This window comes from Acomys minous, assembly GCF_964271855.1.
Source record: "Acomys minous genome assembly, chromosome: 11".
Classification (NCBI taxonomy): Eukaryota; Metazoa; Chordata; class Mammalia; order Rodentia; family Muridae; genus Acomys; species Acomys minous.
Window position 1 is genome coordinate 43,162,870 of NC_140492.1, and position 19,318 is coordinate 43,182,187.

The 19,318-nt window shown below is 38.1% G+C and overlaps 1 protein-coding gene across 1 annotated transcript in view; it reads left to right on the top strand.

Moving 5' to 3' along the window:
* Window positions 1-1,378: 1,378 nt before the first annotated feature.
* BBX (BBX high mobility group box domain containing) overlaps window positions 1,379-19,318 on the top strand; it is an 87,117-nt gene continuing 69,177 nt past the window's right edge. The window contains exons 1-3 of the mRNA XM_084801084.1: window positions 1,379-1,545; window positions 8,686-8,928; window positions 15,999-16,194. Coding sequence (XP_084657210.1) covers window positions 1,384-1,545; window positions 8,686-8,928; window positions 15,999-16,194 — 601 coding nt within the window. The 5' untranslated portion in view covers window positions 1,379-1,383. The remainder of the gene's footprint in view (window positions 1,546-8,685; window positions 8,929-15,998; window positions 16,195-19,318) is intronic.

The following is a 19,318-nucleotide window of genomic DNA, read 5'->3' on the forward strand; positions in this document are numbered from 1 at the left end:
ATGAAGTCATACAAGTTCTGGAAGAAAATACTAGTGGATAGCTTTTGGTTTTGAAGTGAGGACAGCCTAAACATAACTCAAAATCCAGAAGTAAGGAAGATGGGTGGGTTTGCCTGTGCTGTGTTGTTTACAAGGCCTGGGAACGGGATAAATTTTAGTGTTTTATGTGCATAGACCCAAGCTTGTTTTAATATGGTGTTCTAAATCTAATGACATTATATTGCAAGTATTGGATTGATGCAGATATTCATGGCATGGCGTGAGAGAGGGAAGTGCATTTGTGCATAATTGCCAGCAGCTCTTCCTGCCTCATTTAATGTTTCATAGCATTTCACTGTAGTGTTTGAGTTTTACATGAGTATATATGAATAGTAATCTGTAACTTATATAAAATGAATGAGAGAGTATAAATTAGATAAAAACTGGGACAGCATGTAAGAGAGTGCTTGGTTTCTCCACACTCTAGGATTGCTTGTTTTGGAGATGATGACATGGCATTACAGCCCACCTGATATGAACAAAACAATGCTTTTATCATCAAGAAGAACTTTTTTCAAGTCGTTAAAAAATAATGGAGAATTGAGAGGGTCCAAAGGGTATTGACACATTTATAGCCTGATTATTTCTTAGCTATTTTAGCCAATTGTGCATTTTAAAAACTGTAAAGGTTTAACCCCCCTTCCTTTTTAAAAAAAAAATCAGGTCATATGTATGCTAGAGAGATGCAAAAAATATTTTTCATCATATATAAATGATGACTCATGGTGATTCGTGACCCAAAATGTGCTCATGCTCCAAGTCCTAGGAAATTGCACATCTTCTGAAAAATGTAGTTTATTGTATGAAATAGTTTTATTTCAAATCTAAACCTAGAAGAATCAAGTGACTCTTAGCAATATTTATATACAAGCACATTTATATTAGTACAGGATGCAGAGTTCACTTGAAATGAAATAGTGAAATAGAAACTGTGACAGAGGATGTGGAAGGCTCCTCTTGGGCTCCCTCTGCTCCCTGTGAAGGCGTCTTCCATCAGTCTTGTGATAGGAACCTGGGGGACATCATCCTGAATAATTATAAACAGGTGCCTGTAACTGGTAATCCTTATTTAAGTTTTAAAGTTATGAAGTGGAAAGAAGTAGACTATTAAGGCAATTTTTAAAGCTCAATTTAGCCCATTAAAATGAAGGCATGATTATACACTTAGTGTTCTCACTGAATCCAATAAATGTCTGATCTGATAGATGGCTTAGAAATTAAAATTATAATCCAATGAGAGCTAACTGAGCAAAATAAAGTAATTTTAATCAAAGTGACTTTGGTTCATATTCACATTTTCTCCCTCTTCTGTCTCTTGTCTCCCTACCCCTCTAGGTCACAGTGATGAAAGGCAGTAATAGAAATAAAGATCATTCAGCAGAAGGAGAAGGAACTGGAAAACGACCAAAACGGAAGTGTCTTCAGTGGCATCCATTGTTAGCCAAGAAACTTCTGGACTTTTCAGAAGAGGAGGAGGAAGACGAGGAAGAGGAAGATATTGATAAAGTAAGCCTTCCATTCACCATAGAAATCTCAAGGATATTTAGGCACTAATCATTTTCTAGAAAACATACTAAAAGTTTCTATAACTTGGATTCTGCTTAACTTGTAAGTTTAACTTTCAATATTCATTCTAATAGAGCAAAAGGAAACCTCCTCTAGGAATTCTGACAGCTCACCATTGGTGATACTGAGATGTACTTGGTGTGATTCACAAAGCTTGATGTAGCCATGGCTCTTACCACCAAGCTACTTCAGAGATGTGCTTAGTCCTCATTGCTGTGGCCTTTGTGGTATCAGGCTGTACTCCCCTCCCCTAAGCTTCTGTGGCCATGTTGTCTTCAAAGTTCCCTTCTTTTTGGACCCTCACCCCCACCCCCCAGTGCATAAACAGTTAGCCCAGGACTTGGCATAACTGACTTTTCGTTATTTTAGTAAAGAACTACCTCCAGGAAGGCTTGGGGCTAAATTGTTATATTTTAAGTCAGGGTTTCTTTATAGCACTCAACAACTATTTGCCCTGTGGTTAGCTGTCTGCTTGTTTTATCTGCTTTTCATACCCAAGAAGCTTTGTGAGAACAAGAGCTTTGCCTCTTCTAATGCAGTCTTTTGCCCCAGAACCAAGTATGGGTCCTGGCCCGTAGAAGACATGGAATATGCATATGCTGAATGGAGGGACAGAAAGCATGTACTTGTCACTACAGGTTTTACAGACACATGCTTTTCAGGCTGTTGACATCCTTTCAGCCTTCTTTTAACAACAAATATCTAACAGAACTCATCTTTTTCTGAAGAAAGAGTCCATTCCCACAACAAATGCCCTGTCCCATAATGCCAACACTAATTTGCTCATGAGGCATGTTTCAGTGCCCATTTAATTTCAAGATTAGGCTTGGAAGGGGAGCTTCAAATCATGGCCCTCTCGTTTCAGGAAATTGCTGACTTTATGCGTCGTTTGATTTTTCTGATTCATCTGCCCTGTTGATTACTTGGTCCTTGAGGTTATCTCCTCAGTCCATGACAGCACTTCCTTCTGTTCATACAGCTTCCTTCACTTTCATCCTTTCCTGCTTTCTTTCAGTCCATTCCCGTATATTACTGTACCCTCAAATAGTTAGGCTTAAATCTAGGTATACAGTTATACATCTGTAATCTCAGTACTTAGGAAGACTGAGCCAAGAGGACTGAGTTTGAGGCTAGCTTTGACTATGTAGTAAATCTTGTCTCAATGAACTAAAGTGGCTTTTCTCTGAGCCAGTAACTTTATTTTTAAATTAATTTATTCATTCACTTTACATCCCAATTATAGCCCCCTCCCTCCTCTCTTCCCAGTCCCAGCTTCCCTCCTTCTTGCCCATATTCCCCTTCCCTACCACTCAGGAAAGGGGAAACCCTCCCCACCCCCATCCCAGCACATCAAGTCATATCAGGACTAAGCACATCCTCTACCAAGGTGGCCCTGGCAGGACAGCCCTGCCAGGAGAAAGTGATCGAAAAGCATGCAACAGAGTCCTTTCAAAGACAGCCCCTACTCTAGGGGATCCACATGAAGACCAAGATGCCCATCGGGTACACATGTGTAGGGGGCCTAGGTTCAGTACATACATGATCTTTGTTTGTTGTTTTAGTTCCATAAGCTCCCCCAAGCCTAAATTAGTTGGCTCTGTTGGTCTTTTTTGTGGAGATCCTGGTCTCTCCAGGTCCTTCTGTTCTTACTCACACTCTTCCACAAGGCTCTCTGTGCTCCATCCAATGTTTAACTTTGAGTCTCAGCATCTGTTTTGATCCATTGCTGGGAGGGGCTTCTCAGAGGACAGCAATGCTAGTCTCCAACCTGCAAGCTTAGCAGTGTTGTTAATAGTGCCAGGGGTTGGCTCTCTTGCATGGTGTGGCCAGGCATTAGCTGAACATTCCCTCAATCTCTGCTCCTTCTTTATCCATGCACATCTTCTAGGCAGGGCAAATTTGGGTCAAAGTTTTTGTGGGTGGGGGTTGGTGTCCTCCCTCCCTCTACTAGGGGTCCTGTCCAGTTAGAGGGTGGCCTCTTCAGTCTCCATGTCTGCTGCTAGTAAGGGTCTTAGCTAGAGTCATCCTCATAGTCTTTCATATTCTACCATGTTATAGGTCTCCAGCCTGTCTCAGAGATGTTCCAGGCCACGTCTCTCTGCAAGCCCCCTGTCCTTCTGCCCCCATCCCCACGTTAGATCCCTCAGTACTCCCTCTCCTATCTCTTTGAGCACTTTCTCTGTTCTTTTCAATAAGATTCATATATTTTTCCTTGGGCCTTCCTTGTTATTTATCTTTGGGTTTGTGAATGTAGTATGGTTATCCTGTACTAGATGGCTAATATCCACTTATAAGTTAATACATACCATGTGTGTCCTTCTGCGTCTGAGTTACCTCACTCAGGATTATCTTTTCTAGTTTCATTCATTTCCTGGAAAATTTCATGATTTCCTTGTTTTTAGTAGCTGAGTAGTATTCCATTGTGTAAATGTACCAGTTTCTTTATCCATTGTTCAGTTGAGGGACATCTGTTTTATTTTCCAGTTTCTGACTATTACAAATAAAACTGCTACGAACATAGTTGAGCAAATGTCCTTGTTGTATGGTGGAGCATCTTTTGGGTATGTACCCAGGAGTGGTATAGCTGGATCTTGAGGTAGAGCTATTTCCAATTTTCTGAGAAACCTCCAGATTGATTTCCAAATTGGTTGTACAAGTTTGCACTCCCACTTGTACAAAGTGTTCCCCTTTCTCCATATCCTCCCCAGCATGTGCTGTCACCTGAGTTTTTATCTTAAATCATTCTGATGGGTGTAAAATGGAATCTCAGAGTCATTTTGATTTGCATTTCTCTAATGATTGATGACATTGAGTGTTTCCTTCAGTGCTTCTCAGCCATTCAATATTCCTCTGTTGAGAATTGTCTCTTTAAATCTGTACCCCATTTTTAAATTGGATTATTTGGTTGGAGTTTAATTTCTTGAGTTCTTTATATAGTTTGGATGTCAGCCTTTTGTCAGATGCAGGGTTGGTGAGGATCTTTTTCTGGTTGTTTCATTCTATTGACAGTGTCCTTGGCCTTACAGAAGCTTTTCAGTCACATGAGGTCCTATTTATTTATTTATTTTGGTTTTTTGAGACAGGATCTCTCTGTGTTAGCCTTGGCTGTCCTAGACTCACTTTGTAGACCAGGCTGGCCTCAAACTCACAACGATCCTCCTGCCTCTACCTCATGAGTGCTGGGATTAAAGGTATGTGCCACCATGCCTGACTGAGGTCCCATTTATTAATTATTGATCTTAGAGCCTGAGCTGTTGGTGTTCTGTTCAGGAAGTTGTCTCCTGTGCCAATGAGTTCAGGCTGAACCAGTAATCTTACTCTCTGTCTCTATCATGGATTTTTATTCTGAACTCTGGACTAATTTCAGACTGTCATATATTTCTCTCTCTCTCTCTCTCTCTCTCTCTCTCTCTCTCTCTCTCTCTCTCTCTCAATAGATATAGATATCAATATTTATATAGATACCTATCTATCGATAGATCTATAGATGTATATATATCTATATAGATATGGGTATCTATAGATAGAGAGATAGAGAGACATATATGCTGGTAACTTGGTTTGAATGTGTTAAAAACTAAGCTTTTACTTTTCTCCTCCAACGCTTCTCTGTCTTTCCTTTATTAGCAAAAGCAACTACAACATTTCTACTTAATGTTTGATTTTGCTCAATCCTCCCATCCACCCACAAATTCTGTTAGCTGAACCTTTTAAAGCATGTTCTCTATCTGACCCCTTTTAAAGTCCTCTCTGAACTACCTTGGTCCAAGCCACTGTTATTTCTAGCAGAAACTGTTTTATTCCTACCCGTCTCCCTCCCTGTTTCCCTTGTATAGTCCATTCTGCACAAAGCAGTCAGGGATCCTTTTAGAATGGAAGGCCAGTCATGCCACCTGCCTGCTTAACAAGGCCAAGGATTGTGTACTTGCTGCTGTTTAACAGGGCCTAGGCCATGGCAAGTCCTCAGTAAACTTGTTGAGTGGCAGATTAAAGTCATTAGCTCTGCCTTCATCTTAGAAATGACCCTATCCCCACCTTTACTCTCTGAGGTTTTGCTGATTTGTACCCAGATCATTATCCCATTGGCAAGTGTCCCCCTATGTAACCATAGCTCCTTCAAATGCAAATTACCAAATCACTCTTAGCTCTGCCCTTCATGGGACTGTTTTCCAATTTTCAAATCTAGTTAAATACCAACCACTCTTGATTCTATATTGAATATTATCTTTATTCTTATATCCTATTCCTCTTGTCTGGATTTCATCTCTCGCTTTTCAAGATTTTTTTTTTCATAGTACTTACTCACAAAGTCTGTGATCTGCAGTATCAACAACAGCTCTTTCTTTAAACTACAAATCTAACAATGTCTCCTCCTTCAAAACTTTACTCATGGTTCTACATTTGTATTAGGTGCTTGTCTTGTTACTTCAACAAGACACCTGACAAAAGCAACTTGAGGAAATATGTATTGTTCCAGTTCCGGGGCATGTAGTTCCTTATAGCAGCAGTGGCAGGAGGCAGCCGTGACATGGCGCTCACAGTAAGCAGAGAGCAATGATCTGGCTCGGCTCTCTTCCCCCTCTTGGTTCAGCCAGTGACCAAGGCTCATGGAATGGTTCCACCAACATTTAGAGTGCATCTTACCACCTCACTTGGACTAATCTAAAAAACTTTTTAACAGAAATGCCCAGAGTTGTGTTTCTACGATGATTCTTAATCCTATCAAGATTAACCATAACCATAATGTCATTTTATCCAGCTTAGTGCCAATATTTGAGATGCTTGGTAAACAAAAATAAAATCAGCTGTTTTAATTTTCCTTTTCTTATGTATGTATTTACTCACTCTTCAGTTGATTGATTTAATGAAGTGTAGCTATAACATTAGTTAAGAACTTTTGATGCGCCTACTTAGAACAACAAAAGATCGACAGTTTGTTTCAAAGCAACAGCTGGTGTTTGGGCTCAAATTCCCACATTCCATTATGGCAGAGCACATGCTTCATGAGATGGTCTGTATTTTCTACCACCTACTTCCCAAAACCTATTCTCATTTTTCCTGTATTGTGCTATAGAACTGCATGTTGATGATGGAATGAAGCTTCAAGCCCAGTTTCTGCTCCTCACACTTCCCTCCTGATCAGCCAACATGTTCTAATTTAGCATTCAAAACCTCTTCCAGAAAGGACTCCCTCTGTATTTACAAATATTTTCCAGCGCATTGCTTTCTAATTCATTTGTTTATATGTATTTTCTCCTTTGAAAACATTTTTTCTCAGCTTATAGTTTGAGTTTTATAATATAAAAAAAGTTACTCATTTCTGAAGAAAAACATGATTATCTCTATAATTTACATAATGCATTTACTCCAAATTTTTCCTTAGCTCCATAGTTTCAGAATATCAAATAAATGTCCTTTGGAAATTCAGATTGCTGCTACGGATTATATACATATTGAAGGAAATAAACCTGTACTCTCTCAGTAACCCTAATATATTTCTGAGTCAGCCATAGTTTCAAGACTTTTATTCTTTGTGTTTGAAGATAATTTGTGGTTAATTTGTTATATTTGCCATATTTAATAGTGTTTAAGAGCAATAATTTGAGACTGGTAAGAGGTCTCCTAAGGTAAAGGCACTTACCATGCAAACATGGTAACCTTAGTTAAATTCCTGGAACTCACATAAAAGTTGATGAGAAGACCAACTCAACAGAGTTATCATCCTGTGCCAAGAGTACATCCCCCATCAGACACACACATGTACACGCCAATACTAAGTGTTTAAAAGTAATGACTTGGAATAAACAACTGATTCATTCCACAGCGTCTCTGAACTGCTACCTGGTAAATATGTGTAAAAGAGCGCTGGTCAGGACCCTCTTCAGTGCCACAGAATCAGAAAGCTCAGATAGAGCCTAGCAATCTTTTAACAAGGCCCCCCAGAAAGTGTGCTTCACTTCCAAGTATCAGGGCTGCTGCCTTACTGAGTAATGCAGACCTTGAGCCTTCTTGGTTTTGACTGTAGAGCAAGAAATGAAAAACATGAATTTATGCAATCTGGATTTCTGCACATGATTACATTGTTTCTAAGAAACATTGCAGTTAGTTTTAGAGATACTGCATTCCCAATATTTTCTGAGAGTCTGTGATTACAATATGCTTCACAAGATTTAATCTGGCAGCCATGTGCTGGAAGCATTACAAGAGGATTAAAGAGAGAGACTCAACCATAGGCCAAAGTGGCACCAGGCCTGAGCATCAGAGATTCAGAAGGGCAGCAAGTAGACAGATTTGGTGCTTAATGGAAGTTCTCAATGACCTTCAGTAGTGACCATCAAAGTGCTTAGGAAAGAAAGGCTTCAAAATTAAGGTTGACTGTTTAAGCCTAGGGGAATTCATCCTTATTGCCATAGCATCTTGAAAGTTAAAACTGGTGTTTACAGGATTAAAATATTGCTGGGAAGTTCCTTTACATAATTATGCTAAATGTTTATATTGATATTTCATATAAGAAGCTTTACTTGTGGCATATGCAATAGCTTGAGTGTTCTATATTTGCTTTTTATTATATCTGCTTTCATGGTAGCCTCCTCATGTTATTAGCTATAAGGCACTACTTTTTAAAGAGCTAATATATATCTATTTCATGTGGATATCATTAATCTTGAGACCCATGAACCATAAAATAATTTTTTGTTGCTTAGCAATTGGTTAAATGTTAATACCAGATAATGCGCTGGCCTCTGCAGTTATAAAGGTAAATAAGAAAATTTTGTCCTCAAAGGCTCACTGTTTAGTGAGAGAGAGGGAAAAAAAGGTAAGCAATTATAACACAATGTAATATATGCTGTAATAAAGATACACACAGGTTACCATGGAAACTAAACAGGACACATCGTAAATTAGTTGCCAACCACCAAGAGTAGTTAGTGATTTCTTGATTTTTTAAAAATTACTTTTTCAGTTTGCTAAATGTTTAAATAGAGGTAAGAAAAAATACAACTTGCAAATCAAAACTGGTTGTTAAATCAAATAGTTGGCTCTGTGTTAATCACTTCCTTTTGCTTTTGTTGGTGATAGGTTCAACTTCTTGAGGCGGATGGCCTAGAGCAAGATGTTGGTGAGACTGAAGATGATGAGTCACCTGAGCAGCGAGCCCGGAGACCAATGAATGCATTTCTTTTATTTTGCAAGCGCCATCGCTCCCTTGTCCGACAGGAACATCCAAGGCTTGATAACCGAGGTGCTACCAAGATACTAGCTGATTGGTGGGCTGTTCTTGATCCAAAGGAAAAGCAGAAATATACAGACATGGCCAAGGAGGTAGGTTACAAGGACAGGGTGTGGCAGTGATTATGGAAACCAGTTCTTTAACTCTAAAGCAGTAAATACGAAGCAGCTCTTGTTGATGGTGTGTCATCTTCTTGTCGTCAAATGCTGAGGGAAAGATGACACCCTATGGTTAGGTTTTCCTTATGATATCACAGGAATGTATCAAGTTGGTCACAGAGTGATCAAGTTCTGATGCTACATAGTGTGTGTGTGTGTCTATATTAATCTCTGGTCTGGTCTCAGCTTTAAAAGAAATTACTACAATGAGAAAATTGGGCAAAGATTTGTATTCCTTTTAGTTCTATCATGTTTTGAATTTTTAGCAAACAAAATTGTTAAAGAGATAAGCTTTGGCTTGTTTCTGTTCTGACAGTAGTGTAGCATGAAGATTTAAAGCCAACACATGAACAAATGACAGTAGAACAGGATGTACTATGATGTGTGCATCCTTGAGAATATTGTGTGAGTACTAACAGTTGGTGAGAAACATTTCCACATGGGAAGACTATGCGGAAAGGTGGCATATTAATTCCAAAATGATACCAATAACTAAATGTCTTCAATAAGTTCTGTATTAGGTTTGTTTCTATATTAACCTGGAATAAATATCAGATCATCGTACGTTACGTATGAGTGGACTTAGTTCTAAGTAAAGAATAAGTACTGTCATTGTGGCTAAGTCTAAAAGGAGTAATTCTAACATTTCCTTAGAGTTTCAACTTGCAAAAGAACCTTGATTCATGAAATCCCTGCTACCCCATTAACTTCTGTGGGGGAAAAAATGAGCCGGCAGGGGATAAAATAATGTAATTTCAAGATATTTTATTAGACATCGCAGTATGAAGAAAAATAATACCTTCAGTTGACGTGGTTTTATTGTGTTTAATAAGGAAACCTACAACATAAAAATTTCCTTTAAAATGTTCAGGGAAATTTGAATCCAGTGTAGCTGTGTAATTAATGACCACAAAAAGCTTTAAGAATTTACTAATTGTTAAAGATAGAATTTTAACTATGCTGGGCATCTATAAAATTTAAAATCAATTACAGCAACCTATGTGATTTTAAATGTTTCAATAGATTTCTACAAGCATAGCAGTAATTAACAATAAAACCTTTCTCATTAAATAGGTTTATATCCTTTCATACGCATGTTTATATGATAAAGTAAACAATTATCTGAAACCTCACAGGGAGCTGCATATGCTTCCTATAATTAAACACTTGAGTTTGATTTTGGACAACATGCAGCATATTGCCAATATAGTGTTTGCGTTTTCTTAAATACAGCTAATTTACAAACCCAATAGGTGGCCACTTTTAAGAGGAGGAACTATTATTTTTTGTGCAGGAAATCCTTTATTAATTACTTAATTAGCTTCACAATATTTGCTATTGTGGTGGTATAAAGAAATACACTTAGGTAGCCCCCTGCAGCCTACAGTGGAAAGCAGAATGTCCCATATTGCATCTTGCCTTGTGTATAGTTAGTCATATAAAATATTATCTCATTTCTACTCCAAAGCCTAATCAATTCAACTACTTCCCAAATTATCACACAATTGGTCTCTGGTGGTTCTTTCTTTCAGCTTATTTACTAAATGTTTCACAGTTACATTAAAGTACATGTAATTGTGCTGGAGCCTTTTTTTTTCTAATATTACAGCCTAATTGGAATGTCAGTTCAGTCAGCCGATACTTATTAATAAGTTTCAGTATTGAGATTTTGTGGTAGTTGCTAGTGATACAAGACCAGAAACAAAGAAAGCTTGGTCCTCAAGCCCAGGCCATTTTGAAAACTATTTCAGGTGTAACTTTTCAATTTTGATCCCTCAGTTTTGGATGTTTTACATAACACAAGATGTTCTTTCAGCACAGTTCATGAATGCCTTACATTACTCATTCTGTATCCTTGTCTTTATCACAGTGGAATAGTCTTGTTTACCCACAGGAATACAGCCTCAGAATGTGTCCTTAGGCATTTTGGCCATTGTGCAAACACCGTAGTTTATTTACCCAAATAACAGCTTTTATAGTGCAAGACAGCTGAGCCCAATGAGACCACTGTTGTGGTGTGTGGTTAGCAAGAACATTATTATATAGTTTGTACTTTTCTCTCTCTGATTTTAAAAGGAGCAGACCTTTAAATGAGTGAGTAGTAAAATAATTCTATTACATTTATTTGCTTGTTTGTTTGTGTTTGTTTGCTATTCATAACATTTCTTTGACTCTTCTCTGTTCTCACATTTGGTAATGAACTGCCTGCTGTAATATTTGTTGCCCTTCTTCATGAATTACTGCACAGTACTAATTGGTATGAAATGCTGGTTGGCAGTTGTTTGCCTCTTTTGTAATGAAAAAGTGTAAGAGTTTAAGAAAATTATTAAACCAAGTAAACATTTTTTTGAGAAAACAAGTATTTCATAATTCAGATTAGTCAACATGTGAATTATATTTCAGACTGCCTAGTGCATTTTCAGGATGGATCTTCACTGGGTCTTTTTTTTTTCCCCTTCCTAAACCCCTATCAATACTTTCTTTAAAGCAACAAGGTTAAAATTTTTTATTATGTTTATGTGTGTGTGCACGCGTGCATGTGTGTGCGCGCGTGTGTGTGTGTGTGTGTGTGTGTGTCTGTGCGAATGTGCCCTTGCACACATGCGCATGTATGCATGCGGAGACCAGAGGACAACATTTACTAAGTGTGTCCCAGTAGTCAGACTGGCATCATTAACCCACTGAGCCATCTTGTCAGCCCAAGGTTACAAAATTTTAATGAAATAAATTTTTTATTTTTTCTTAAATTAGTGGAAGCTGATGAAATAACTTTTTCCTTAACTACCTAAATTAATGAGTAAAACTATATATTAAACATACTGGTTTTCAAAAAGGAACTGTTATTATCACATTAACTTTGTTCTTACAGGGTTTAAGTAGCCATATCTGTAGCCAGCTCCTCTGCTTTCAATGCTTCCTACACTGGAACAGCACAGTTGCTTTTTCAAGGATGTAATTCCTATTGACTAGCTTTGTCGTGATAGTTTTTTGGGTTAGTATATAGCTTGAAATACTTTTGCATCAAAGCCATAAACCTATCTTTTGTCATGTGAAATGATGCTCTGTTTCTGTTTTTTAAAACTGGCAAGAGTAACTGACACCAAGCTAGTGTACAGCATCACACTGTCCTGCTGACAAACTTAGGCTTCTGTGAAGGAGTTTTCAGTCTAAGGAGGTGCATATTACTGCCATTTCTTGGTTCTCCCCTGCGCTCTAACCTGGGCATGTGTTGTAATTTCCACCTGCTGATGAGGAACAAACAGTTCTAACAGCTTCCCACAGTGGATAGCAATATAGGATAAAATATGTGTTGGAGCTCTTTTATAAAATTTTAGATAAGTTTATAACTCTCTTCACTTGTCTGGTAGGTTTTATTTCATACATTTGTACCAACATTGTCTGTGATTGTACAGACTTTCTTAGAATCTCTTATTCCAGGTCTTCCTGGGTTGCCATTTCCTTTCACTCTGTGTAGATCTAGGCTGTAATAATAACTAGAAACACTAATGGACACTGAGATGGTACCACACACTCAATTAAAATTAAATAAATGGAGAAAACCTTTCATTAATATTAAGGTACATTGTAGATCAAATTTCCACTAATGTAATGATCTGAAAAGCATTTATTGTCTGAGACCCCATTTTAAAGCATTAACATAATAGATTATTGTCTTTTGTTATATAATAATGTCATTGTCAGATATGAAGAGGTAAAATACTGTGACAGAGGGTATGCATTCAGTGACAGTACTGAATAACAAAAGAAGCAGCAACTTAATTGCTGCTTTCTTAATTTTACTAACAAAATACAATAGTGGTTAGGGCCAAAAGAAGAGAGTCCGCACTACTGAATGCCTCCTATCAATGAGGAGCCATTTATAAAGCAAATTTAAGTTAGGCTATTTAATCAGTTGGAAATTTGAAGGAAAAAAATTGAGGACCATGAGGTGAATTTTGATTTTCATAGAATTTTGAAAATTCGTGTTTTTGCAAAAGTCCACTGATCTGTGTAAGTTTTCCATCAAACTCTTAGGCTCAGTACTCTGTGATTGACATCTCTGGAGAATAAATTAGCTTCCCTCTCACCTCCAGCTTGAACAGCATGGCCCAGGATGTCTGGAGAGATGGGGTCTATCTCTTGAGTTTCTTCATTCCTGTGATGATGGATTTTGTCCCCATGGTTGACCCACATGGAGCTATTTGCTCCTGAAAATATACCAATCTCCCAGCATTACTTCTTTTCTCTGCCTCCTCTGTAGTTTCTTTCCTAGTAACCTTGCTATAACAAATGATTAAACCTTCCTGTTGTCTCTTTTAGCTGAATCAGATCTAGTGATTGATGAGGTACCAAGTTCCAAGGGCATATAGCCATCTTTACACTTGGAGGCTGCTCTTGCCTCTGATCTTACATGATATCCATAGATTGTGTTGGCTTGATGTTTTTATATGAATTTGTGTGTTATTCTTTTCTTAGTCATTTGCAGTTTTAGCCCTTTTGGTCAGTATATATTTGACTCAGGATCTAGTGTTGTATCTCAGTGGTAAAATGCCTAATGCCTGAGGTTCAATCTGCAGCAACAAACAAAAAGTAAAAGATAAAAATGCTATGTGTGTGTGTATTGGCCATTTACATTAAGAATCTACATAATTCATATTGTGATATAGTTAGAGTATTGTGCCTTGTAGTAAATTGTCAGTTACCATTTTTTGAGGCATTCCCCATATTCTAGGTCTTTCTCTTGCACTCTTGTTAGCTACTCAGAGGAAACTTGCTTTTTTTTATAGATTCATTGCAAAAAAAAACCATTTTTCATGATTGAGTTAGAGTGGGGACTGCAAACTGTGTAAACAGAAATGTTTTTGTAGTTAATAGTGGATTGTGAGCTATATGAAATGAGGGACTCTGCCTGTTTCAGGCTCTTTCAGTCTCCAGTGCCTAGGAAGAGTCTGTCTTCTGGTGAGTGCTCACTGAGTCTACAGTGAAGGTGCACAGGATAGAGACACAAGAATGAGGAGTGTGTGTGTGTGTGTGTGTGTGTGTGTGTGTGGTGATGATGCCTTTTGCTATCTTCAGCACTATCATAAATTAGTGTAAGCTGGCATCATTAGTATCATCAACTGATAATTCATTTATCAGGATGACAGTATAATTTCCATTACACTTGATTTTCACTGAAACAGATCATTAAGTGATTCTTAGTGATATGTTACTAGTGAAGAATGTGTCCAAAAATTGAATCTGAGGAGAAGGGCCCTCTCAAGAAGTAGGAGATTCGAGGACTAATGATATCCAGTCTTTTTCACAGCTGGGGCTTTCTGCTTAGGAAAATTTTAATTACCAAAAGAGATCACTTTATTTGTTATGATAAATTTATTAAATTGTTTGAAAGTCTTCGGTCGCTGCAAATGACTGTTCATTTAACACACCTACCCCATGTGCCTTTCACTGAGGCATGATAATGATGCATATGTCTGCCTTTTCACCCTGGCCTACCATCAGACAACTTTATACCATCAGACAACAGGCAAGGCTACTTGTCTGCCTCAGCTTAACATGTAAATTCCCATTCACAGGGCTGCACTGTGATAGTGTGTCTTGCATGTCAACCTTGATGCTTCCAATTTCATTCTGCAGGACGATTGTCAATTCATTTGCCTCTGGCTTTGTGTCTCACCCCACCTCTTTATTCTTAAGAAGACTAGAAATAGACTCTTGAGAGATGGCTCAGTAGATAAGAGTCCCTGGTGTTCTAGCGGAGGTCTAGAGTTTAGTTCCCAACATCCCCGTTGAACTGCTTACAACCATCTGCAACTCCAGGTTCCTGATGCCTGTGGCCTCCCAGGGCAGTATGCAGATACCCACACATAAGACATGTACACATGTAATTCAATTAAAAAAGAAAAGTATTGCTAGATTTTAGTGGCCTTTCCACCCCCCCTTCTCTCTTTCTCTCTCTCTCTCCTCTCTCTCTCTCTCTCTCTCTCTCTCTCTCTCTCTCTCTCTCTCTCTCGTATAAATAGGTAAATTTCTCTCTTACAAATAAAACAAACAATGTCAGAAAAGAAGTTAAGATAGCATTGGGATAAATACCATTTGTTGTCTATTGATAACTACATTATAACCTACATTATAGCTCTTATGTATGTAAGTTATAGTGAAATTTCATGCCTTCCCTTAAAAGGGACCATTTACTCCTTGGCTAAAAGATATTTAGAGCTTATATTGAACAACATTACCATTTTAAAAGGCAAGTCTGTAAGGTTGAAAGAATTGTGGTAGCTGGTCATGGGATGTATGGCTAGCACTTGGGAGACTGAAGCAGAGAATTATATGTTCAAAACTAGAATACACAGCCAAACTGTCTCATAAAAGTGTGTTAATAAAATAACCTCACAATCATCTATACCTCCAGTTCCAGGGCATCCAGTGCTCCCGTCTGGCCTCCATAAGTAACAGGCATGCAAGTGGTTCACAAACTTACATGCAGGCAATCACCCATATGCAAAAAATAATGATCTTAATACATACATACACACAGAGACACCTCTCCACCCATCCCCCCAACACACACACATAAAATTTTAAAGCTTAAAGAAATGGGTGCTGTGCACACTCTTGGCTGGTACTGTGCTGTCCGTTATGGCGCACAGAGGACTCAGCCCTGTGCCTGCTGACTGCAGCCTGATATGGAAAGGTTTTAGCCCTGCCCTTTCCATCCACAGAACTCTGACTTTTTTCTGATACAAAAGCCTCTTCTTCCCCAAAGTCAGGCAACTTTTTAAGAACAAGAACAAGAAAAAGAATAGACCATCCAAAGTGTCTGGTCTTTGTATTCTCACCCATAAGTGAGATAACTGCTTTGTTGTTGGATCTCTGTGCTTGATGCTGCCATCTTCTTTAGTGAAAACCACTGAAGTCAGTGTCTGAATGAGGGCAAGGGTGCATGCTGTTGAGCTTCTTAGTCTGGATGTTAACTAAACCTGCTGTTCATTTGTTTATAGTATAAAGACGCATTTATGAAAGCAAATCCTGGCTACAGATGGTGCCCTACTACAAACAAGCCTGTAAAGTCGCCAACACCTACTGTCAACCCACGGAAGAAACTTTGGGCCTTCCCATCCGACTCTTCAAGAGACTTGCCAATGCCTAAGAAGGCAAAGACGGAAGAAATTCCTCAGCTTAACTTTGGAATGGCCGGTGAGTTTATATAACTTACACCTGTTCCTACAGGACAGAACACTTGGCATTTTTAAACAAACTGTATAATTTGAGGGGCCCAACATTTTTTACCAGTGTGTGGCATTTGCAAATGTATAGCATATCATGAAGTATAAGAGTATGGTATACAAAGAATGTACATGTAACTGAAGACAGGGGAGGGGCCAGCGAGTAAGTGCTGTGAGTCCCTGAGAGATGCAGTAGGGAAATGTCAACAGCAGTTTGGAGCTTGTCAGGAACTTAGGGAGTTTTATATTAACAAAATAGATTCAATACACACACACCTTGCCCCAATATTAAGAAGAGTAACCACTGGAGTTGTGGGTATTTAAAAAGCCACAACTATGCAGATCATGTGAGTGTTTGATACACCAAGGGCAAGCCTGAGAACAAATCCTTCCAAATCTGAGGTGGATCAATGGAAGAGTCTTAAAGAGAAACCCCGCCCTCCCCCTCCTCCCATCCCCATTAATGTTTGCTCTGAGCAAACTTAAAATTCCAGATGGTGCCATTTGTTGTGTTACTCTCTGGGTGGGAAGGAATGCTAATGCACTCATGACTGTGAAATAATAGATTTACATTCTCCCGCCCCCCCCCCAAATCGCTGGAGATTCCCTCCTACTCAGTGGAATCAGAAAGAGGATTTTGCCAGGAAGAAATTGGGAGGTTGAATAAGGTAAAAGCAGGGAAGTTCATGCTGAGCCAGAGTTCCTACACCATTTATGACCAAACACTTTTCAGAGTCCTAAACTGTTAACAATATAAAAAAGTTAGTAGGGATGCATTTGAGCCATACTGTGAATTCCTTTGAAGGACCTGCAGGTCAGTAAGCCTTCATAGTTCAGTTTGGGCTCATAATATGAAAAGTATGTGTGTTATTGTATGGATGCCAGAAAGATGAAACTTAACACATAGTTGTAGTATCCTTGGGAAACAGTCCTCAGGTGATTGTCAGGTGCAGTGTCTGTTGTGTAATTCCAGAACAGCTCCCTACGTGGGTCCTGGAAGAACCAAGAGAAGGTCTGCTCCTGTGTCAGCTGTCACTTGCAGAGTTCAGCTTCAGCCCATTGGTCACTAGTCTTTGTGAGCTCTCGGGGCTTTCCAGATTGTGGCATAAGGAACGTGTTCTAAGACCAAGAGAGGACATATAGACCACTGAAATCCAAAATGACTCTTTGTCATTTAGCATCTATTGCTAGTCCCTCAATTCTAAATCTAAGTTAGTGTGTATAGAGCTTTTGTTGAGGTTTTTGTTTGTTTATTTGTTTGTTTCTTTTTGTAAATGCAATTTTTGTCACAAATCAAGTGGTAATTATATGTAAATTATAGGAGGTATGTAAATAAGTCTTTTAATAACAATGTTTTCTGACATTAATACTCTGCCTTTTACCTATGAAATAGAAGTAGACTCTAGACTTAAAAATATATAGGTCAGCTATTAAAAACAATATTCTTTGAAGCAAAATACAGGAAAGAAAAACCACCTTGATGTCATTTGCCTCAGAAATAACGGCCTGTGTCATGTGATGTATCTTAGTAGCCAGAGCTCACTCTTAGTTTGTGTACAGTATCACTGCTTTGATATTTTAAGTTATGTCCCTTTTCAACAAGATGAAAGTGAACTAAATTACCTTTGATTAAAAACTGGTGTTTAGCCATCTGAACCTAAGTAATACAAAGGGAATTTTAAAGGCCAGTTTAACACAGATTCTTTTTTGCTTATTTGCTCAGTAGTCCTTGGCACTACACACTTTACAATTTAAAACAACGCAACTTTGTCAAATATATGATTTCCAAGGAAAGAAAAATACATAGAATTTGATATACTACAAAGCCTTTTAATAAAGGCAAAGTGGGCTATTTGTGTGACTGTATTTTTGATAGTTCTAAATAGCACTATGTGATAGAAAAATGAAAATTTCTTGGTTTATCCTTTAGGATAAGCAAACGTCTTACAAAGTCACATTTGGTTTATAACTTGAATTATCATGTAATCGTATTCCTACTTTACTTTGTAATTTGAACTGCACATTTTATTTTTCAAATAAAACCCAGCCCTAGTTTCTAGGATAATAGCTATAAGACTGCTTCACTCTCAAGCACTCTGAACGCTTACTTTTCTACTAGAATCAGTGTTTGTTTGTTTGTTTTTCAAAACAGGGTTTCTCTGTGTGGCCTTGGTTGTCCTAGGCTCACTTTGTAGACCAGGCTGGTCTCGAACTTACATCGATCTGCCTGCCTCTGTAGAATCATTCTTTTTTTTTTAATACATTTCTTTTATTACACATGTATAAAACAAACTACATACAGCAGAAAGAACCATGTGACAATCATGAGAATAATGAGTTCTATACATGTTACATTCATACTGGTTTGGCTGTGTGTATTTGTCCAGCTTGAAGTAAATGTCTTTCCTGTCTTGCTGGGTCTAAATTTCTGAATAAAATTCAATATCTACCCTATCTCAACTCTAATAACTTAACTTCTTTATCTTGATCTAAAATGATCTTTTCCACTAGCCGACTAAACTTGATTGTAAAACTATACTATCTGGCCTTCAATGCCCCTTAGAGACTTGAGAAGGAATAAAACTTAAATTCCTGACTAAACCAGCAGGGTGGGTTAGCAGCTGTAGAATCAGTCTTAAACTTAATGGTTAATTGAAAGTAGTCTCTTAAAAGCATGACAGACCATTGTTTTTCCACATTAGCCATTGCTTGTGTTCTGTATGTATCCTGTGTGTATCCATGGGACAGTGTTGGGCTTTCTTAGCTCATGGTTATTTGATGACATATTTTTCTCTTTGATTTCTTTATAGCATCCTTTTTCTTGTTATTTCCCTTCTTCTCTTTCTCCTCTTCTTCATCCTCCTGCTCCTCCTTCTTCTTCATGTTGTATGTGTGTGTATTTTTATGTCTACCTCAGAACCTTTTCTTAATTTTTAAAAAAGTTATATACAAAGTGTGATCAAAGTTGTTTCATGAGTTCTCAAGGCAGCCAGTGAACAAAGCTCTACTTCAGGGCATACATTTAAACAGGAGAAGAAACAAGGAAATGTCTTCAGGCAGCCTTATGTCATCCTCATCCTAAGGCTTAAATGCAT